Source organism: Oculina patagonica, chromosome 8 (assembly GCF_052425735.1).
Source record: "Oculina patagonica isolate OP01 chromosome 8, crgOcupat, whole genome shotgun sequence".
Classification (NCBI taxonomy): Eukaryota; Metazoa; Cnidaria; class Anthozoa; order Scleractinia; family Oculinidae; genus Oculina; species Oculina patagonica.
In genome coordinates, this window is record NC_135765.1 from 24,934,408 (window position 1) to 24,957,776 (window position 23,369).

The 23,369-nt window shown below is 40.5% G+C and overlaps 5 protein-coding genes and 1 pseudogene across 6 annotated transcripts; all 6 read right to left on the reverse strand.

Annotated features, from left to right (window-relative positions):
- Positions 1-1,142: 1,142 nt before the first annotated feature.
- On the reverse strand, positions 1,143-3,387 carry LOC144663607 (histamine N-methyltransferase-like; annotated as a pseudogene). The gene is made up of 2 exons (XR_013572631.1): positions 1,474-3,387; positions 1,143-1,232 (listed from the first exon to the last, which is right to left on the reverse strand). The product of XR_013572631.1 is annotated as a histamine N-methyltransferase-like (transcript).
- A 379-nt stretch (positions 3,388-3,766) lies between these two features.
- On the reverse strand, positions 3,767-4,231 carry LOC144664236 (histamine N-methyltransferase-like). Its single transcript, XM_078525341.1, has one exon. The coding sequence runs from the start codon at positions 4,229-4,231 to the stop codon at positions 3,767-3,769; it is 465 nt and encodes a 154-aa protein (XP_078381467.1).
- Positions 4,232-6,756: 2,525 nt separating this feature from the next.
- Positions 6,757-7,660, reverse strand: LOC144664237 (histamine N-methyltransferase-like). Its single transcript, XM_078525343.1, has 2 exons — positions 7,558-7,660; positions 6,757-7,475 (listed from the first exon to the last, which is right to left on the reverse strand). The coding sequence occupies exons 1-2, from the start codon at positions 7,658-7,660 to the stop codon at positions 6,757-6,759; spliced, it is 822 nt and encodes a 273-aa protein (XP_078381469.1).
- A 1,169-nt stretch (positions 7,661-8,829) lies between these two features.
- On the reverse strand, positions 8,830-9,405 carry LOC144664238 (uncharacterized). The gene has a single exon (XM_078525344.1). It carries the CDS (start codon positions 9,403-9,405, stop codon positions 8,830-8,832), a length of 576 nt encoding a protein of 191 aa, XP_078381470.1.
- A 74-nt stretch (positions 9,406-9,479) lies between these two features.
- LOC144664239 (uncharacterized) lies at positions 9,480-14,318 on the reverse strand. The gene is given in 3 exon segments (XM_078525345.1): positions 9,480-13,001; positions 13,048-13,592; positions 13,595-14,318. Coding segments are annotated over 3 exon segments (4,791 nt in total).
- Positions 14,319-22,210: 7,892 nt separating this feature from the next.
- On the reverse strand, positions 22,211-23,113 carry LOC144664240 (histamine N-methyltransferase-like). Its single transcript, XM_078525346.1, has one exon. The coding sequence runs from the start codon at positions 23,111-23,113 to the stop codon at positions 22,211-22,213; it is 903 nt and encodes a 300-aa protein (XP_078381472.1).
- Between the last annotated feature and the right edge of the window lie 256 nt (positions 23,114-23,369).

Genomic DNA, 23,369 nt, shown 5'->3' on the forward strand with positions numbered 1-23,369 from the left:
TCAGGATGGGCGCTTATTCGAGGATGGGCGCTTAATTACTTTTCCTACCTTCAGGGTGGGCGCTTATTCGAGGCTGGGCGCTTAATTACTTTTCCTACCTTCAGGGTGGGCGCTTATTCGAGGTGGGCGCTAATTAACTTTTCCTACCTTCAGGGTGGGCGCTTATTCGAGGCTGGGCGCTTATTAACTTTTCCTACCTTCAGGGTGGGCGCTTATTCGAGGCTGGGCGCTTATTAACTTTTCCTACCTTCAGGGTGGGCGCTTATTCGAGGCTGGGCGCTTAATTACTTTTCCTACCTTCAGGGTGGGCGCTTATTCGAGGCTGGGCGCTTAATTACTTTTCCTACCTTCAGGGTGGGCGCTTATTCGAGGTGGGCGCTTATTAACTTTTCCTACCTTCAGGGTGGGCGCTTATTCGAGGCTGGGCGCTTAATTACTTTTCCTACCTTCAGGGTGGGCGCTTATTCGAGGCTGGGCGCTTAATTACTTTTCCTACCTTCAGGGTAGGCGCTTATTCGAGGTGGGCGCTTATTAACTTTTCCTACCGTAGGGTGGGCGTTTCTTCGAGGCTGGGCGCTTATTAACTTTTCCTACCTTCAGGGTGGGCGCTTATTCGAGGCTGGGCGCTTATTAACTTTTCCTACCTTCAGGGTGGGCGCTTATTCGAGGCTGGGCGCTTATTAACTTTTCCTACCTTCAGGGTGGGCGCTTATTCGAGGCTGGGCGCTTATTAACTTTTCCTGCATACAGGGTGGGCGCTTATTCGAAGTTGGGCGCTTATTCGAGGTTGGGAGCTTATTCGAGGCTGGGCGCTTAATTACTTTTCCTACCTTCAGGGTGGGCGCTTATTCGAGGTGGGCTCTTATTCGAGGTTGGGCGCTTAATCGAATAAATACATTATTACAATCTTCCACTGGATAGCGATTTATCCAGCGCTAGAGTTATCCATTCTTTAAACCTGGACCTGTAAGAAGACAAACTAAGGTATAAATGCACTACAAATGAAATCGCGAATTACATAAGCGATTTAAAAAAAAAAAAAAATAAGATAAAAATTTAAGATACGAAGTGACTCTAGCGCTAAATTAGAAAACAAGAAGCCAAAAGTAACGTTTAAATTGATTTCGTCACAGCCGTGATATAACAATAGCAATGGTAAACAAAATACTAACCTGCTATCAGTAACAGTAGAATGAAAAAGACAAACAAACTAAACAAAGATGATAATCCATCTTACACTTCAGGGCCGGGTTGTTCAAAGCACGATTAAGCTAATCCAGGATTAGTGTGAAGTTTGATTTCAGTTTTTTAACTTCTCATTGAGGTTTTCTGTTTATATTTTCTGTCCTCCATTTTTGACATCGACTAATCTCAAGCTCCACAAAACATAAGCAATAAAAACACTTTTATCCACGAAAAATTGAACCCTCGATAAACTTTTAATCCTGGGTTAGTGTTAATCGGCTTTCGAACTACCCGGCCCAGGACGCAAGCGGCCCTGGCCAGTAGTAATCTATGATTTTGAACCAATCCCACAAAAAATAAGTCATAGTTGATCATTTTTAAGCCCATCATTATGTTGAAATGCTCGCTGTACGCCCTTTTGTTGAAAAGTATGTGTTTAGTCATGCGCGGGGTCAAGACAAGAATTCAGGTTGGCATTAACATACCAATTATTTTAATTATTCTTTTCAACCTTTTGACCGAACTTCAGTGTGTTTATAGGCTATCTGCAAAAAATATACTACTTTTTATAGAAAATCGCGTAAAATTTGCCTGAGCCTGAGGAAGTTCTTATTACAGCCCATACACTTTCCTAAATTTTGGGGCAAATTTCAGTGTTTAAAATGGTTCTTATGGCCATCCCAATAAAATGTTTCGTTTCCCATCGCCCCGTCTTTTGTGATGATGGGTCGGTCGGTCGGGCAAAAAAAAAAAAAAAAAAGAAAAAACACTTGGGTTCCAGAGAAGGCCGGGCTGCTAAGTAAGAAAGCCTGATTACAAAGTCAACTCGAAAACGTGGTCTTTTCGTTCGTTATTCCTTATCAAATGTCTAAACAGTCTTTAAATAACGTAGTATCGATATTTAGTAAAGACAAAGACATCATATACCAATCGTTGTTAATAAAACAAGATCGTGTTCTTGTAAATTGAAGTACTTGCTTCTTTAACTAGTGAATCTGGAATTTTTTTTTTTTTTTTTTTTTACTTTTCGAAAAAAATGGGTCGGTCGGGCGATGGGAAACGAAACATTTTATTGGGATGGCCTATGAAAAAAAAAAGAGTGTAGAAAGTATAGCGTGACTCATATCAACCCGTGAATTATTTGTAGATTATGACAATCGCAAGTTCTGAGTTAAGTATCTTTCTTCCGCTGCTATCGGAGATGGATGATTCAGTCAAATACTCCATCACTTCATTAAACAGCATTCGATCAGCGGTCCCTTCGAAATCGATCTGGTGCGTCAAGTAGTCGAGCAGGACTTTGCCAGTCTGCGAGGATTTGTCGAAGCAGCTGGTAATGTCCATCTCGTATTGTACCTTGGGAAATTCTTCATATTTCCATTTGTTCCGTTTGGCAATAGCTGCAACGTCCTTTCCAGTGTAGAATTCAGACTCTGGAAGACATTTCAACTTGCCTTCAAACTTGTGCGACAGCTTGGTGAAGAAAGAGCCTTCTCCAGCGACCATACAAAACATTGCACCACCAATTGCTAACTGCTTGAAGCAGTTTCTAAGGGATTCCACTGCATCCATATAATATAATGAGCAAATAAAATGAGCCATGTGGTAGTGCTCGCTTTCGCGTGACAGAGAATTACAGATGAAATCTTCGAAGCGTGTTTCTCGCCATTCGAACGAAATGTCGGCAAGACTTGCCAAGGACTCGGGTAATGGCGATACATGGCGATACATTTCTGAAAATCTGCAATTAACGGTGAACTAGGCTCCACGATGCATGTGTGGATCGAGGGTTTCTCCACGTGTGATGAGCGAAGACATCTAGCTACAATTTTAAGAATTTCAATGTCGTGCTTGCCATCTCCGCTACCTACACCAAGAACGCGAAAGATTGGAGACTTTTTGACGCTGTCCGTCAGGTTCTGCATGACATGGTCTACTGCTTTACAAGAGTAATTTTTCACCGTTTCTCGTAGAGTAGAGTTTGATAATTTCACTTGAAAAGCGTTAAAATAAGCTTCATGTGAAGAAGACAGCGGCCGCGGCTCCATTTTGAATACCTTAGGTGATATGGCATTCAATATCTCGCATCAAGGGTTTTAAAGTCACGGTCACGCAATTTCATGCCCGGGGGGATACAGGGACCGGGAGGTTTGCGTGCAGTTCATCAGAAAAAGGGCGTGACTACCGAAAAGTACGATTTGTGGGGAATGCAATGAGACAAAGTGTAATATAAATATTTTGTTTTATTCACTCATTTGTTTATTATTTATTTAACGTTTACTGATTACCGTAGCTTGCTTTCATTTGTTTACCCTTGATTTCCAGCAGTAAATGATTTACCACAACTGCTTATGCGTGGGACCGGGTCGTACAGGCTACAACTTAAACATAATGAGTTAAAAAAAACACTGGCCGGTGGCGACCTAGATGGCTATTCACACGTACACTTAGCCAAGGAGTTGAACTCGGGTCTACCGTGAAAGAGCGTTATCCAGGTAGTGGACCTCATTGCAAAAAAAAAAATGAAGTTTTTTGCAATAAATGAAGCACGGCGTGACTCGTAGAGCGATGCCACCGTGTATTATTTGTAGATTATGTTAATAGCATGTTCACCGTGAAGTATTTTTCTCCCGTTGCTATCGGAGATGGAATATTCAGTTAAATACTCCATCATTTCATTGTACAGCACTCGGCCAGCGGTTCCTTGGAAATCGATCTGGTGCGTCAAAAAATCGAGCAACAAGCTGCCAGTCTGCGAAGATTTGTCGAAGCAACTGGTGACATCTATCTCGTATTGCACCTTGGGAAATTCTTCATACGTCCAGTTGTGCTGTTCGGCTATAGCTGCAACGTCTTTTGCGGTGAAGAAATAAGACTCTGGAAGACATTTCAATTTGCCTTTTAACTTGTGTGATAGCTTGGCGTAGAAAGAGTCTTCTCCAGCGACCATACAAAACATTGCACCACCATCACCTAAAAGTTTGAAGCAGTTCGTGAGCGAGGCCTCTGGATCCACGTAATACAAGGAGCAAATAAAATGAGCCATGTGGTAGTGCTCGCTTTCGCCTTGCAGAGAACTACAGATGAAATCCTCGAAGCCTGTTTTTTGCCATTCAAACGAAACATCCGCCAGACTTCCCAAGGACTCTGGTAATGGCGATACAGATCTCTGAAAATCTGTAATTAATTGTGAACTAGGCTCCACAATGCATGTGTGTATCGAGGGTTTCTTCTCGAGTGATGGGCTAAGACTTGCAGCGACAACTTTCAGAATTTCAATGTCTTGCGTGCCATCTCCGCTCCCTACACCAAGAACACGAAAGATTCGAGAATTTTTGACGCTGTCAGTCAAGTTCTGCATGATATGGTCTACTGCTTCACAAGAGAAAGCTTTCTTTACTTCTCGCACATTAGAGTTTGATAGATTCACTTGAAAAGCTTTAAAATAGGCTTCGTGTGAAGAAGACAGTGGCCGCGGCTCCATTTTGAAGGGAACTTACAAGGTCGCGCAGAACCCTTGCTCTCATCGTGACTGAGTGTGCCCACCTGCAACAACTGAAGCCGACAACAAACCGAATATTCATTCATGATAATATACTTTTTGAAGTTATTTGCATAAGTAAAATTAACGCTATTGTTTTTAGTTCGTGTCCAGTACACTGGAACGTAGCAATTAAATTATCACAATTAATTAGATTCTAAACGTTTGAAAGCGCAAGATGTGGATACTTCGATGGTCTTCAGAAGAGGCAAAACCTGGAATTGTGCGATGTTCGCGTTTTCGTCACGGATATAGAACTTTAGGAAATGATTTTCAAGAGAGTTAAACTCAATTGGTTTTTACTCTATTGTATCATCAGTGAAGTGGAATTTCAAGGCTGCCTTTCAAAAGGAAGATGGAAAGTTGCAAAGCCTAGTTCAGTGTATTTTTACTCTCTTAGAAGCCAGTAACTACTAGTAAGTCTTGTATCGCAAAATCTGCTTTTATCTTGACACAAAGTTAGCCTATGATTTATCACTAGGATATAGAATCACGTACTGTGTTTGTTACGTTCCTCTGGCTAAAAACGTGGACACAAAGACGCATTTTCTGCGGTTTATCATTAAAGGTCGGGACACACTAGGCGACAAGTCGCAGCGACAGGTCTCTGCTACAAGTCGCTCCGTGTGTACTACTTCAAAACAAGTCGCTGTGATAAGCTAGGCGCTTGTTCGTTGCACACACAGCGAATTTTGAAGAGTGGAAATGTGACTAGTTTTCCAATTTTATATGGCAAAAATACATGACGCTCTCTCATTGGTTAATTTATATTTTGCCGCAGCGACTTGTCGCAGACTTTTGTGTATACACACGATGCGACAACGCTGCTATCGCTCATGTCGCTGCAATGACATGTGCAATGTGTCCCACGAATTCAAACTGGTTTGAATTCGTGCGACACATCGCAGCGACAAAATTCTCTCTCAGCGACATAGATTGTCGCAAGAATGCACCATGTCACACGAGGCAACTTGTCGCCGCGACGTGTTGCAACGAATTGTCGCCTAGTGTGTCCCGCCTTTAATTACAGCAAACGGTAATCTACAAATAAAACGACAACCATGTTATAATTCCGTCATTCCTCAACATCCCAGATATGTTTTAGAGAAATCGTTGCATGAATAAAACTGTCTATTGCTTATACATTTATCAATGGGGACCATACCTAACATTTTTAATCAGCTTTTTAATTATTTTCCCATAATGACCTTAATCGGTATGACATCATAATTACACTAGTTGTTCCTTTTAGACTGAAGTTTTGTACAACGTATTGGGAAATCTATAATTATTTCGATTTGAATGATGAACAGAAAACCTCCAAATCCGGTGAAACATGAATTTTGTGCGATCCAGATTTGAACTCATAGAAAGAGGCTATACCAATGACCCAAAATAGTAAATAATTTTGTTGCAAAGTTGTACTAACATTGAGTCACTGGAACACTTTCAAGTTAAACGATACAGAGGGATCGATTGAGCCGCAAAATATTTGCACTACAAGTTCAAGGTTTACAAAATTATGCTAAATTATTCAAATCACTGTGTATTAAAATACTCAAATCACTTTAGAATACCGTTTTCTCGAAACTTTGGGTTTTCAAAGCTCCCGATTTTTCGAACCAATTTTGGTTTCCCTTGGATAGTACTTCTCTGTAGTTTTACTCCCGATGTCCCGAGCCTTCCTTAGGGTTCGAAAAATCGGGTTTCTACTTTCTCTGATGTAATGCACCTGTTAATGTTAAACCCCAGGGCGGGAGGTGGGTGGGCACACCCAGGGGATTTATTTTGGAAGCCAGAGTCAAATTCCCCAACCCTGGGCACCTAGTGAATGTCACATTTCACTCCTCTTAAATTTCTAACCCAGAAGACCATTTTAGATGTCAAAAATCCCTACCCTGGGTTGCCCCCCCCCCCCCCCCACCCTCGGACTTGACATTGACAGGTGCATATTAATGGCAGGCAGAAACGAATTACAGAAAACAATGCCACGGTGTGAATTATCACGGGGGAATGAAGTAAACGCTGTATCATTTGTAGATTGCAACAATAGCAAGTTCAGTGCTTAGTATCTTTCTTCCACTGCTATCGGAGATGGATGACTCAGTCAAATACTCCATCATTTCATTGTACAGCACTCGGCCAGCGGTTCCTTGGAAATCGATCTGTTGCGTCAAAAAATCGAGCAAAAAGCTGCCAGTCTGCGAGGATTTGTCGAAGCAGCTTGTCACGTCAATCTCGTATTGCACCTTGGGAAATTCTTCATACTTCCAGTTGTTCCGTTCGGCTATAGCTGCAACGTCTTTTCCAGTGCGAAAGTCAGACATTGGAAAATATTTCAACTTGCCTTTAAACCTGTGTGGCAGCTTGGTGAAGAAAGATTCTTCTCCAATGACGAGACAAAACATCGCACCACCATCAGTTAACTGCTTGAAGCAGCTTCTAAGGGAGTTTTCTGCATCCATATAATACAAGGAGCAAATAAAATGAGTCATGTGGTAATACTCGCTGTCGAGTGGCAGAGAATTACAGATGAAATCTTTGAAGCGTGTTTCTCGCCATTCGAACGAAACGTCGGCCAGACTTGCCAAGGACTCAGGTAATGGCGACACAGATCTCTGAAAATCTGCAATTAACGGTGAACTGGGCTCCACGATGCATGTGTGTATCGAGGGTTTCTCCACGTGCGATGAGCAAAGACTTCTAGCTACAACTTTGAGAATTTCAACGTCGTGCTTGCCAATTTCCGCTGCCGACACCAAGAACGCGAAAGATTTGAGAATTTTTGACGCTGTTCGTCAGGTTCTGCATGATATGGTCTGCTGCTTTACAAGAGTAACTTTTCACCGTTTCTCGTAGAGTAGAGTTTGATATGTACGCTTGGAATGCGTTTAAATTGGCATCGTGTGAAGAAGACAGTGGCTTCGACTCCATTTTGTCGTTGAGTGATACTGGCTTCACTGTCACGCACCAAGGGTTTATATGATATAACGTCACGGTCACGCTTTATTGGCATTGTCACGCTTGCGGGAAAGTTTACACCACCGGAACCATGCCAGCGGTTAGAGAACAAAATATAAAGACCTCCTATAAACTTAGAGGTACGAATTGTGCCTTATGACACAAACCAGGAGCGTGGCGTGCGACAACTCGGTCGCCATCGAAAGAAGTTTTAATTTATTTCTTGTCAGGTGTACTCCCTTTAATCTGTAGCAAAAGTTTTGTCGTACTCAATTTGTGCTCCGTCTTCTTTAAGTAAAAGTTCGTTTAGTACTTGGATGGTTTTCTACGAACGACAGTGAACTAATAGGATACTAGGTCGTAAAGTGTGATAGTCCGGGTGAGAGTAGTTCTGGGAGGAACTGTTGATGTTGACTGACGTTTCGACAACCTGAGCGGAAGTCATCTTCAAAGTCTGAAGATGACTTCCGCTCAGGTTGTCGAAACGTCAGTCACCATCAACAGTTCCTCCCAGAACTACTCTCACCCGGACTATCACACAATACGACCTACTGATACTACTGGATTAAAACCATTTGCTATATTATAGGGTATTGTTAATAAGTGTATTTTACCGTGTGAAGAACAGTGGCCGCGGCTCCATTTTGAATAGCGAACTTACAAGGTCGCGTAGGACCCTTGCTCTAATCATGAGTGTCCCCGAACTGTGACAACTGAAACCGATAACAATCGAAATATTCATGATAATATACTTCTTGAAGTTATTTGAAAAAGTAAAATAAACGCTATTGTTCTTTGTGTCCAATGCGCTGGAACGTATCGAATTATCATAATTAGATTCAAAGTTTTAAATAGTGACTGTTTTAGTGAACACAACAAGACATGTTTATTCGTCGTCGAATCGATATTACAATATGGTGCAATATATAAACCACGTGATCGCCTAATTTGACTACATTAATAAATTTACATAAATTATATGAAACTGTTTACAACACTCCCCGGGGTTGCATCACGACTTAGTGATAAAACGTTTCACTCAACAGTCTAAATCTCAAAAGTCCACAGTTCGATAAATGTCACAACTTTTTCGTTCACTGTTCGAAATGACACAATTTCATTGCATGTTTTCACTCCAATGTTCACTCAGAAACTTCAACAGGAATTAGGTCCTGTATCACTCTACGTAATACTTGTGGCTTTCGCTCTCCCTTGCCAGCAACTTTGACTTTGGCTGATCGAATCTGCCCATCTCTGCCTGGTAGCAGTTCTTGAATCTTTCCCAGTTTCCAAAATGTTCTTTTCTTTAGATCAGACTTCACGATTACTATGTCACCTACTGAGATTGGGCTCTCCTTGTTTTGTTTCTTGCATCTCTCATTAGCACGTTCTCGTAGACTCAAAAGATACTCGTGTTGCCACCTTTTGGTAAACTGCTGTAGCAGTCGTTGGTGATGTTTAGCTCGCTTTGTCAAGGTTTGGTTGACACTAACAACTTGGAAATGCTGGTTACTGGGTTCATAGGTAATTCGTCTGCCAGTAATTAGATGGGAGGGCGTAAGTGGAGTTGAAATGGACTCTTCATCATCATAGACATACGTTAACGGTCGAGCATTTACGATTGCCTGGATCTCCACCATTATGGTTTGTAACTCATCGTAGTTCAATGTAGTGCGTCCCACTGTTTTCTTTAAGGGTTGCTTCACAACTTTAACCATGCGTTCCCAAACCCCCCCCCCCCCCCCCCCACCAAGGGGCTCGCCCAATGATAAAGTTCCATGTGATGCGATTGTCAGTTAAGTATCGCATAACCTCGTCTGATTGTATGATCTTCCTTATATCTTTGGATGCGGATCTGAAGGTCTTGGCGTTGTCCGACAGGAGGGTGACTGGTAATCCCTGGCGATTTACGAACCTCCGAAAGGCTAAGAGAAATGATTCGACACTCAAAGAAGGTGTCAGTTCCAAATGAATCGCTCTTGTGGATGCACAAGTGAATAAGCAAATGTACACTTTGTCGGAGCCCTTTTCCTTTGAAGACTTTCCATTGTGTATGTACAGCGGTCCTATGAAGTCCAATCCTGTATGGGCAAACGGCGGGTCCAGAGACTCGTTCCATTGGTAAATCTGGAGTTGGTGGTGGTCTATATGGAGCCCCTTCTACCCTTCTACAGGTGACACACTTTCGTAGAATTCTCTTCACAGCTTCTCGACCTCTTGGTACCCAGAATCTCTCTCGAATAGTGGTTAAGGTATCCCTGATGCCACTGTGTTTAATCTTGGAATGCACATCCTGGATGATGAGATTAGTAAGTGGGTGCTTAGATGGAAGTAAGATTGGATTCTTGCTTTCTTCAGAGAGCGGTGCATTGCTTACTCTTCCCTTACATCTGATGATTTGTTGGTCGTTAAGGAACAAGTTAAATTGCGTGACGTAGACAGGTGGGAATGTTCCTCTTTTGCTTTGCAGAAATTCGAGTTCTTTGGCAAATGAGGCTGTCTGTACAGTCTTGATCCACAGCATTTCAGCTTGATTTAACTCTTGAGCATTAAGTTCCTTTCTCGATGACTGTTCCGGTGACTTGGGAGTTTCACGGTTTGATACACTCTTCTTAGCATTACGTATGAACCGTAATATGTAGGCTGTCACGCGTAATAATCGTGTTACACTGCTGTATCGTTCAATGTCAATAACTTGACTGAGATTGACTGAATGGTCTTCCGACTCTGTCGTGACCAGAGAATGCGTGACACTTACGGGGTTCTTTACGACTTCTTGAAGGGCATCTTTGTTCTCAGACAATGCACTTGTTTGAGGCGACTCGGGCCAATGATCTCTTGATAACCTCAGAAACTTGGGCCCATTCCACCATGTCTGGTTTTGTGCTAATTGCTCTCCTCCACATCCTCGTGATGGGAGATCAGCCGGGTTCAACTCTCCGGGACAGAAGTTCCAGTTGGCTTCGTTAGATAGTTCTCGTATTTTGCTGACCCGGTGTTGTACGTAAGGTTTCCATGCTTTAGCATTTTTGATCCAACACAGCGTGGTGAATGAATCAGTCCATAGAAATGTTCCTTCAATGGGGAGAACGGATTGTATCGTTTGCTGCGTTGAATGAACTAGCTGGGCTAGCAATGAAGCTCCTAGCAGTTCCAACCTGGGAATTGACTGACGTTTGATTGGGGCTACTCTCGTCTTGGATGTCATGATGCTGACTTGTGTTTCACCATTGCTGAATTCGGTTCTCAGGTACACGACTGCTGCATAGGCTCTTTCCGACGCATCTGAAAATCCATGGATCTGATATGAGCATACGGTTGACTGCGTCGGTGAATAATTGGCATAACATCGGGGAACTCGGATGTTCTTCAGAGCATTTAGGTCATTAATGAACGTTTTCCACTTTGCCAAAGCCTCTCCTTCCAAGCTTTCATCCCAGTTGACCTTCTCGACACATAGACATTGGAAGAGGACCTTCATGCTGATTGTAAACGGAGTTAACAGTCCAATTGGATCAAAGATTTTAGCTGACAGTTTCAGTACAGATCGTTTGGTAGCTGGAAGGGCTTCTGCATACTCGAATAGCTCAGAGAGGTCATAATGAAATTCGTCTCGGATCACATCCCAATAAATCCCGAGTATCTTCACAAATTGTTCGGTTTCCGGTTTAACATCTTTGGCACTGGCTGACTCTTCTCTCTTGAGATTTTGTGCAGTTTCGCTTTCTTCGGCAGGGGCTTCCATAACTGACTGGCCTTTTCTTTCTTCGTCCTGCTTGATTTTCTCGCGGAATGACTGACAGTTAGAATTCCACTTGCGCAGTGAGAATCCTCCATCTTTCATGATTTCCTGTGCTTTGTCATACAAGTTCACAGTTTCATTTTCGCGAAACACTCCTCCTGCCAGATCATCAACGTAAAGGCTTGAACTTAACAAAGATGTTACTTCTGGTTCCTTTTCTTCATACTTAGACAGATGGTGTTTTATGGTACTTGCCAGGATAGCTGGACTTGGAGTTAAGCCAAACACAAGCCTTCGAAACTGGAATTGCTTGATTTGCGGACAATCTTTCTCGATATCATCGAACCATAGAAACCTCAGCATTCTTCTGTCTTCTGGGTTGATCTGTATCTGATGGAAGGCCTTTTCGATGTCAGCTACTACAGCAAATGGGTAACCTCGAAACTTAACCACAATATCAAATTGGTGTGGCACTAAGTTCGGTCCTTTCTCTAAACACTCGTTAATGGAGGCAGTTGACTTGTCAGATTTGGCTGAACCATCAAATACAACTCTCAATTTCGTAGTTTTCCGGTCTGAGCGAATTACGCCATGATGAGGTAAGAAATGCATTGGAGCTTGGTCGTCGTCAAGTTCTGGTACGGCTTCGATAATCGCTGAATTGATTTGATCCTTGATCACATTGTCATAATCTTTTAACAGTTCCTTGTTTTTCTTCAGTCGCGAGTGCAGCTGTCTCAATCTTGTAACACACAATTCGTACTCGTTTGAAGCAGGAACAAGACTTTCTTTCCACGGCAGACCTACTTCGTATCTTCCTTCCGTCTCATCGAAATGAATGCTCTCCAGGAACTCTTTACCATCTGACTGTGAGGCAGGTGGTTCCTCTCGTACTCCTAACGATTCAGTGTCCCAGAATTTCTGCAAGGCGTTACATAACTCATCGTTCTCACTATGAATGTCACATGGGCTCATGGTCATCAATTCTGGTCTCTCTATGATGAGATTTGTAGTTGTAAACTTCTCTCTTGATTCTTCAGCACTTGTGGGACCAGACAAGACCCATCCGAACATGCTGCTAACTGCTACAGGACCACTGCTGCCACGAATGACATCCCCAGACACAATATCGAAGTAATAATCGGATCCAATTAGCACATCTATGTCCTGTTGACCTGTTTCAGCGATGCTGATGTCAGCAAGCTCGAGACCTTGTAGATGTGTGTGATTGTCAATGTTAACTTTAGCTGACACCGCCGAGCAAATCTTTGGGAAACATAGCGCAGATATTTCGATTTCTCCTTGAGATCCTTGTAACCGCAAGCTGACGACATCACATTGTTGCTTTGTGTATCTTTCGTCTCCAAAAGTGTTAAGATGCAATGTTTCTGACTTCACAGGGGACAGATTAAGCCTTGATTTCAATCGGTTTGTGACGTAGGTGCGTTGACTTCCAGTGTCCAGAAGAATTCTGACACGTGCAGTTTTAGAATTGACATCGTTAACAGCCACGGCTTTAGCTGTTTGCAAGAGCACAGTTCCCTTTGCCTTGTTGCTCACTGTTGTCGTTGTCTTCATTTCTTAGGCTGAAACTTCTTTCGGTTTTCCTTGGTCAAGCGTGGAACAAATCGACTGATGATGCCGCTGTTGGCAGTGTCGACATTTTTTTTGGATTCGTGCACTCCTTCGTTTCGTGATCAAAACGCAAACAATTGAAGCATCGTTTATCTCGTTCCAAAATACTTCTTCGTTGAGCTGTATCTCGTACCACGCCGCATGATGCAGAATAATGCTCGTTTCGACAATAGGCACATTTGATTTTGAAGCTCCCACCTTGCTGAGAGACGAGTGAATTCGCAGTTGGCGTTTGATTTCGAAATTTTGAATCACGGCCGGGCGATTGAGATTTCCCGCCTTCGCTTGTTTTCGCCATGGTCATCTCGCTTGCTTCCCGCGCTTCGACTTCAACCTTTATCACGTTTAGCAACTCCTCAATTTTCCACACAGAATCCTTAGAGTTCCTGGCTATCTGCAATCGGATCTCAGGTGGCAACTTAGACATAATGACAGGAATTAAGAGGCTTCCGTATTGATCCGAAGTTACGCCGAGCGACGCCAAACCGCGGGAATGAACACAAATTTGATCGTAGACGTATCGAAGGCATTAGAACACGGCGAAACCTTGAGAAGCTGATCCATATGTGCGCTGATAATTTGTTGGGGACGACCGAAACGCTCTTGTAATAATTTGATTGCTGCGTCGTAGTTTGCTTCGGTTAAGGTAAGACCCTGGATAGCTCGAGCGGCGGCCCCTTCAAGGACAGAATTGAGATAGTTGAACTTGTCGATGTTGGAAATCCCTTCGTTACGATGTACCGCCGATTGAAACGAATCCCAGAAGGTATTCCACTTGGTTACATCTCCTTTAAACTTCGGAAGATACAACTTCGGTAATCTCGTACGTACTGCATTTTGATTCACTGGCTGTGCAGTCGTTTGAGGTGATCCCACGTGTTGCTGACTTGGCATGTTTACCTTGCTCGCATTCTCAATTTTGCACTTCAGACGAATAATTGAGGCAGTAATTTCTTCTGACTCTTCGATTTCTTTATCAATCGTTGTAACCTCGCATACAGATAATATTTCTTGGTCCATTTCGATTAGCGACTCTTGTTTTCCACCCAAGAGTTGTCTCATAACACTGAGCCGTTCGTAATCCTTGTCTTCGCCTTGCAATATTTTGGTTAATTCTTCATCCAGTTTCGATACTTGTCGTCGGTGTCCTTCACGGATAACTCGCAGTCGTTCCAAATTCGATGTAGTCGCTTGCATACTCGATGTACTTGGTTTGTCGGGTGTTTTCTTCGATTTAGTCTTTTTTGGAGGCATTGCAATTGAAAAGTTGCCCCACGTTGGGCGCCATTTAGTGAACACAACAAGACATGTTTATTCGTCGTCGAATCGATATTACAATATGGTGCAATATATAAACCACGTGATCGCCTAATTTGACTACATTAATAAATTTACATAAATTATATGAAACTGTTTACAACAACTGTATAACCTTGTGATAAATCATATCCTCTTTTGTGCCATGACAAAAGCAGATTTTGTGATATCAGGAAGTGCTAGTAGTTTTTGGCTTCTAAGAGAGTAAGAATGCAAAAACTAGGCTTTGCAACGTCCAATCTTCTTTTTGAAGGGCAGTTTGAAATTCTGCGTCTGTCATGCACTTCCTAATGAAATTATTGAACTTGAAGCTGTTTTAGCATTCAAAAACGCCATGGCCGCCCATCTAATAACCCAAAGGCAATTTTATGTTCCTTTTATTTTTATTTCATCAGTTATCAGTAGGTAGTTTCACTAGCAACCTTTGTGGCTTTTTTGGTGTTGATATAAGGAATCCCATATAGATGGGTTCCCTCTCCACTGATAGAGACTAATGAGTAAAATGGGAATGTGGAGAGTGTCTGCAGAGATATGGATGTGTAGGTTTAGAAATAAGATGTTAATGTTAATGCTGAGGGACCAACAAACTGCAATGCAGCCACGTCAACCACAATGTGTGCACAAAAAAACATAAACAGACAAATAAACATTCAAATAAATTAAAATAAATGAACAAGCAAAAAATAAAGAAAGAAAGAACTAAATAAAAATAGATACATTTGAGTCAACTATAAAATTTAACTCCCTTGGAAATCATTTTCACAAATTCAGTATATCCGCGACAACGTGGACCGACACAAAATTGAAGATTTTACCTCTTCCAAAGACTTTCCAAGTTTATAATGTTTACTACAACGTAAACTGTCAAATTTACTACGCTCTTTTGGCTCTAACCGTGGACGCGATAGATGTATTTTCTGCAGTTTCAACATTGAGGGCTTAAAAACGTCACAGCAAACAGCAATCTATCAATAAAACGACAACCGCGTTATAATTCCATCATTCCCCAATATCCCAGACGACATGCTTTAGAGAAATCAATGCACAAAATTCTGAGAATTAAAAGCTTTATAATATGGCAGCTACTCAAGAAATTTTGCTTATAAGCAAGATTATTGCACGACGTCAAGGTCATGTGTCTCCAAACAGTTTTTATCCAGACCACACCTAGCATTTTACTTTAGCTTTTTACTCATCTTCCGTCGGTACCGTGAAATGCATTTTTAGTTACATGGACATTGCCATGGCAACGATACAAAGAAAACCTCAAAATCAGCCAGACTTGAAATTTGTACGATTCGAATTTCATACAAAAATCCGGATTATACCAATATCTTAAAATATAGAGTATTGCCAAAAAAGTATACAAGAATGAAAAAAAGAAATGTTTAATTTCGAGTAAATCACAAAAAACACTTTCAACGGTGTCTTTTGATAATAATAGTAAATGGACCGACAGATAAACACCACTTTGATAAAATTACCTTAATATAACCTATAAGGCCAAAACATGTTTTAAAGTTTATGTTTTGACGTTTGACTTCGTCAAAGTTTTGTTGATTTCCTTTCTTGCGATCCTGAAAACGGGATTTTTTTTCTCAACAATTACTCTGTCTTTGTAAAAATCTCAAACGGCCGGATTGATTTTCTTGAAACGTTCAAAAATTTACTAGAATTCTTTCAAGTTAACCTATTAAGAGGGGTCGTTTGAACAGCAAAAACATTGTGTTATAATTTTTAATTTAAGATCGCAAAATTATGTAAAAATATTCAAATCACTGTTTACTTCACTTTCTTGCACGATGCAATAATGTTAAAGTAAAAACGAAATGCAAAAAAAAATATATACAACTGAGTGTATTTATCGCGGATAAATATAGCAAATGCTGTTTCATTTGTAGATTATAACAATAGCGAATTCTGTAGTTAGTATCTTTCTTCCGTGGCTATCTGAGGTGGACGATTCAGTCAAATAATCCATCACTTCATTGTACAGCACCTGGCCAGCGGTCCCTTGGAAATAGGCCTTTCTCGATTATGCTAGTAAAACTGGCATTTAATGCTACTAGAAATTCTCGCATAAAGCCAAAAAAATGCTAAAATAATGCCCGATTTCTTTAAAAAATGCCACTTGAATTCCAAATAATGCTTTGTTAAATTTCCGATAAAACGTACAAACTCTTACATTATATGCTCTTATTAACAACAGGTGATACTTAATAATTGTTTGTTTATAAAACTTGGGTCAGAATTAAAACTTTTCCAGCCAACAGCAACTAAACAGTCATATTTGAAGCACTACCATGGTCTATCTTGCAAGTTCGTGGCCGACGCTATCTTGGCTGAGCAAAAGAAAGAGTTACCTGCTGACCACCCATACCTTTTTTTCCGTTGGTGTACACACACAAGTAACACAACACAAGTACACAAGTAACACAACGCACAAACAGTCGAAACAGACAGAAAACAATCAAATTAAGTAATTAAAATTGTGAAACTTTAGGATTATTTATTTTCCGTCTGAGTTCTGAGTGCTGAAATCTGGATCACAGTCATGAAAAATGACAGAAATGCTAGCAATTCTTTTTCAAGAAAAAACGAAAAAAAAATGCTCGTTTTCCCAAAAAATGTCGAAAAAAATGCTAGCATAATCGAGAAAGGCCTACTTGGAAATCGATCTGGTGCGTCAAAAAATCAAGCAACAAGCTGCCAGTCTGCGAGGATTTGTCGAAGCAGCTGGTGATGTCCACCTCGTATTGTACCTTGTGTAATTCTTCATACTTTCAGTTGTTCTGTTCGGAAATAGCTGCAACGTCTTTTCCTGTGTAAAAGTCCCGGGGGGCACTCCCTATAATGGCCTATACGGGGAGGCTCCGCCCGAAAGGGGTACCTTTTTCATGCTTCAGGTATATAAAAGGGTAGGGATTTCACAAGTGTAGGTATATGAAAGGGTAGGGATATCGGTCATTTAGGTTTTTAAAAGGGCCTTCAATTAAATTATTTCGAACAGACGCACCTTAACGCTGTATGATTTAAATTTATGAAACGCTGCATAAAAATGACATCCAGACTTCCTGTTTCAGGCCTATGCCATGTCTTTTAGGTATATTAAAAGGGTACCCTTTTTCAGTAAAAGGTATACGAAAGGGGTGTCTTTTCTGTCAAAATGGTATATAAAAGGGTAAGGGGTTGGACCTCGGGGCGGAGCCTCCCCGAACAAAACGTTTTTGAGTAGCCCCCCCGGGGTAAAAGTTAGACATTGAAAGATGTTTCAACTTGTCTTGAAACTGGTGTGCTAGCTTGGTAAAATAAGAGTTTTCACCAGCGACCAGATAAAACATGGCACCACCATCAGCCAACTCCTTGAAGCAGTTCCTAAGGGATTCCTCTGCATCCATGCATATAATACAAGGAGCAAATAAAATGAGCCATGTGGTAATGCTCGCTTTCGCGTGGCACAGAATTACAGATGAAATCTTCGAAGCGTGTTTCTCGCCATTCGAACGAAACATCGGCCAGACTTGCCAAGGACTCGGGTAATGGCGATACAGATCTCTGAAAATCTGCAATTAATTGTGTATCGAGGGTTTCTCCCCGAGTGACGAACGAAGACTTGCAGCGACAACCTTCAGAATTTCAATGCCATCTCCGCTGCCTACACCAAGAACGCGATAGATTCGCGAATTTTTTACGCTGTCCGTCAAGTTCTGCATGATATGGTTTACTGCTTCACAATAGTAACTTTTCTTTACTTCTCGCACATTAGAGTTTGATAGATTCACTTGAAAAGCTCTGTGACGAAGACAGTGGCCGCGGCTCCATTTTGAATAGGGAACTTACAAGGTCGCGCAAGACCCTTAATCTCATCGTGAGTGCGTACGACCTGCAACAACTGAAGCCGACAACAAACGAAATATACCAGTTCATGATAATATATATACTTATTGAAGTTATTTGCATTAGTAAAATTAACGCTTTTGTTTTTAGTGTGTGTCCAGTGCGCTGGAACGTAGCAATTAAATTATCATAATTAGATTCAAAGCCTTTAATAGCGCACGTTGAGGTGATTGAATCGTTATCGACTCGGATGGTTTTTCGGAAGAGGTATAGCCTGCAATTTTGTGATGTCCACGTTTTCAGCTTGGGTAAAGAATTTCAGGGAATGATTCACAATGGAGTTAAATTTAGTTGATTCAAATGTATCTATTTTATTTATTTATTTATTTATTTATTTGTTTGTTTGCAAGGTTCCCATCGCGCATATATGTGTGGAATTTCAAAACAACCTTGCAAAATGAAGATGGAACGTTGCAAAGCCTAGTGCCATTCTTTTTAGTTTTTAGGGTTGCGCGTCGCATGGGTAACTATTTTCCCGTTCGCGCTATTCCTTTTTGGTCCTTTTCTTTACGTAAAATTTTGAGACCAATAAAGTTGATAGACGTTAAATTTTAATTACATTTTTACTATCTCATAACTACAGTTGAATCTCGATAACTCGAACCTTTTTCGATTCACCTCCAGGTCTTTTTCTCACTAACTTGACCTTCGATAACACGAACTCCCGAAATCTCGAACCTCTTGTGATTTCCCCTGAAGGTTCCAGTTATCGGGATTCAACTGTACCAGCATATCTTGATGTTCGCCAGGGAGACCCACTTTCCCCATTTCTTTTTATTATCGCTCTTGAGACCTTGGCAGTCAACATCCGCAATAATAAACAGATAAAGGGTATATCCGTCGATGGAAACGAATTAAAACTAACAATTTTTGCGGACGATATGACATCGTTTGTTCGTGACAGAGCCTCTTTCTTTGTTCTCATGAACACTGTCAAGCTTTTCGGCATATACGCTGGTTTAAAAATGAACCACGAAAAAACTGAAATCCTTCCACTAGGTAATATGGTGCTACACCCCCAGGATTTCGGTGTGGAAGAGATTAAAGACGTTGTTAAGATTCTCGGTGTCTGTTTTACTAACGACCACCTATTGTTTGATAAAAGAAACTTCGAGTCAATTGAAAAAAGTGTCAAAGAATTTCTGCAAGGTTGGAGTTGGAGAGGCCTCACAATTATCGGCAGAATACAAGTAATCAAATCGTTCGTTATTCCAAAAATCCTATACCGCGCAGCTTTGGTTTCTTGTAAAAAAGATTTTATTAAAAAACTAAATTCGCTCATCTACTCGTTCGTATGGAAAGGTAAAGATAAAATAAAACGAACGGTGCTTATTAATCCAGTTGAGAAAGGAGGTCTAAACATGCCTGATATCGGGTCAATGATCTCTGCACAGAGAATAATATGTATAAAAAGATATTTAGATCCGTACACCGCAGGCTGGAAATTTTTTTTAGATACGTATCTTAAAAGGGTGGGAGGCAAATTCCTATTTCATTGCAATTTTGACTTTGAAAGGCTATCGGTAGTTACTCCGATCTTCTATAAGGAATGTCTAATCCTATGGTCCTCTATGAATAAAACAGATCCCTCTACACTGGAAGAAATTTCTAATGAAGTAATATGGAACAACAAGTACATCTGTATTGAAGGTAAATCTGTCTTCAGCGCCAAAATACGTGAACATGGTTTATATAAAGTTGGCGAGCTCTACGACTGTGCGGGGGAGCTTGTGTTTAAAAAAGAACCTTTGCGATCGGCTCTTTCACCCATAGACACTTTCTTACTGTTCAGTATATACAAGGCTCTTCCATTACATTGGCGAAATACTTTATACGCAAACAGAGGTCTTATACCTTTTCACACACATCCACTAAATCTCTCCACTTTTCATATCAAAATTAACAACGAAGAAAACGAAGTAGAAAAATTGCAATCAAAATCTTTGTATAGCAGCCTGATCTCTAAAATTGTACGTGCGCCCGCTGCCATAAAGAAATACGAAGATCTTTTTAATACCGAGTCTTTTCAATTAAACTGGAAAGACATATTCCTTTTACCATTCCAAGTAACCTTGAGTACAAAACTACGCGAATTTCAGTACAAAATATTAAATAGGATTCTCTACACAAACAAGTCGCTTCATAAATTCAAAATAGTCGACTCCCCATTATGTTACCTATGTAAAGTGGACATAGAAACTATAGAACACTTCTTTTTCTATTGTCCACGAGTTAGGATGTTCTGGAATGAAGTTGTGAACTTGTTTAGAGACCAATTAAAAGTCTCTAAGGACTTCGAGATCACAGATGTTTTATTTGGAATAAGTAATAAAGAAACTCACAGTTCTTTGATGAACTATATCATTCTTGAAGGCAAATATCTCCTGTATCTTTTCAAATTAAATGACAAATTTTTATCACCAAGACTTTTATTAGAACGTATTAAGAATACTTACAAACTGGAACGTTTCATTGCGAGAGAGAACAATAATCTAAATTACCATTATACGAAGTGGGAGCCTCTTCTCCCTCTATTATCACCTTAGGTTTAATGTCTAATTAAATCCTTTTTAATTGTCACCCTTTCTTTTTCTTTTTCTTATTCTTATTGTAGTAAATTAACCAAAAATTACCTGTATCTGTACCCGCTGTCGGAGGCAGTTTGTTTGTTTTTGTTTTTGTTTTTTTGTTTTTATTTGGTCCTTTCAATTTGTACTAAGTTTAAGTCACGTTGTGCAAGGCTTGTTTAATATTGTAATTCGTTTGTGTCTGTAGCATTGTCATTAGGTTCTTGTATGTATTATTGTCATTGTAATTTCTAAAAAAAAATAAAATACAAAAAAAAAAAAAAAAAATATCTTGATATCGCGAAATCTGATTTTGTCATGACACAAGAGGCTATGATTTATCACCAGAGTATACGGTCACTTAATTTGCAACGCTCCCTTGGCTTAAAACGTGGACACAATAGACGCATGCTCATTTTCTGCAGTTTCAACATTCAGAGCTTGAAACAACACAGTAAACGGCGGATCTACCAGTAAAACGAGAACTATGTTAAAATTCCATAATTCCCCAATATCCCAGATATGCTTTAGAGATATCAATGAACCAAATTTTGAGAATTAAAAGCTTTATAATATGACACCTCCTCAAAAAAGTTTGCTAATAAACAAGATTTTTCACGACCTCAAGATCATGTCTCAATACAGTTTTTATCTTGACCAAAGCTAGTATTTTACTTCAGCTTTTTATTTATCTTCCCGTACATAATTACATAAAAATTACAGCAGTTATTGCTCTTAGATTGAATTTTGGTGTAATGCACTTTGTGATATCAACATTGCCATGGCAACGATTTACAAAAAACCTCGAAATCAGTCAAAGCGGATCATACTAATACCATAAAATATAGAGTATTGCCAAACAGTATACAAGAATGAAACAAAAAATGTATGTCTTATTTCGAGTAAATCACAAAAACATTTTCAACGGTGTCTTTTGATAATGATAGTAAAAAGACCAACAGATGAATACCACATTTATCACCTTAAAAAAAAACTTTTAACGCATATGTTTTGACGTTTGACGTCGTCAAAGTTTTGTTGATTTTTCTCAACAATTACTCTGTTATCATTTTCTGGAAGGTAAAACGTTGAGCGCTTTTGTAAAAAACTTAAACGGCTCGAAAGATGTTCTTTAAACGTTCAACAATTTACTAGAATCCTTTGAAGTTAACTGATGAAGAAGGGTCGTTTGAACGAACAAAAAGTTTGCGTTACAAGTTTTAAGATCTCGAAATTATGCTAAAATATTCAAATTACTGTTTAGTACAATTTCTACCGTGATGCAATAATGAAAGAGGTAAAACAAATTACAGAAAATAATACAACGGAGTGTATTTATCACGGAGGAATGTAGTAAATGCTGTTTCATTTGTAGATTATAACAATGGCAAATTCTGTAGTTAGTATCTTTCTTCCGTTGCTATCTGAGGTGCACGATTCAGTCAAATAATCCATCACTTCATTGTACAGCATTTGGCCAGCGGTCCCTTGGAAATCGATCTGGTGCGTCAGAAAATCGAGCAACAAGCTGCCAGTCTGCGAGGATTTCTCGAAGCAGCTGGTGATGTCCACCTCGTATTGCACCTTGGGTAATTCTTCATACTTCCACTTGTTCCGTTCGGCTATAGCTGCAACGTCCTTTCCTGTGTAGAATTTAGACATTGAAAGGTGTTTCAGCTTGCCTACAAAATGGTGTGCTAGCTTGGTGAAATAAGAGTTTTCTCCAGCGATCAGATAAAACATGGCACCACCATCCGCCAACTCCTTGAAGCAGTTCCTAAGTGATTCCTCTGCATCCATATAATATAAGGAGCAAATAAAATGAGCCAAGTGGTAATGCTCGCTTTCGCGTGACAGAGAACTACAGATGAAATCTTCGAAGCGTGTTTCTCGCCATTCGAACGAAACGTCGGCCAGACTTCCCAAGGACTCGGGTAATGGCGATACAGATCTCTGAAAATCTGCAATTAACGGTGAACTAGGCTCCACGATACATGTGTGTATCAAGGGTTTCTCCACGTGTGATGAGCGAAGACATCCAGCTACAATTTTAAGAATTTCAATGTCGTGCTTGCCATCTCCGCTGCCGACACCAAGAACGCGAAAGATTGGAGAATTTTTGACGCTGTCCGTCAGGTTCTGCATGATATGGTCTGCTGCTTCGCAAGAGTAATTTTTCATCGTTTCTCGCACAGTAGAGTTTGCTATGTACGCTTGGAAAGCGTTTAAATAGGCATCGTGTGAGGAAGACAGTGGCCGCGACTCCATTTTGTCGTGATTTTGAGTGATACGGGCTTCACTATCACGCACCAAGGGTTTAGATGATATTACGTCATGGTCACGCTTTGTGGCATTGTCACGCTTGTATGAAGTTGATCAAGAAAGTTTATAGCGTTTCCGCCGGAACCGTGCTACGGCTTAAGGAACAAAATATAAGCTTTGAGGTAAGAATTTTGCCTTATGACACAAACCAGGAAGGTGGCTTGCGAGAACTCGGTCGCCATCGAAAAAAGTTTAATATTTT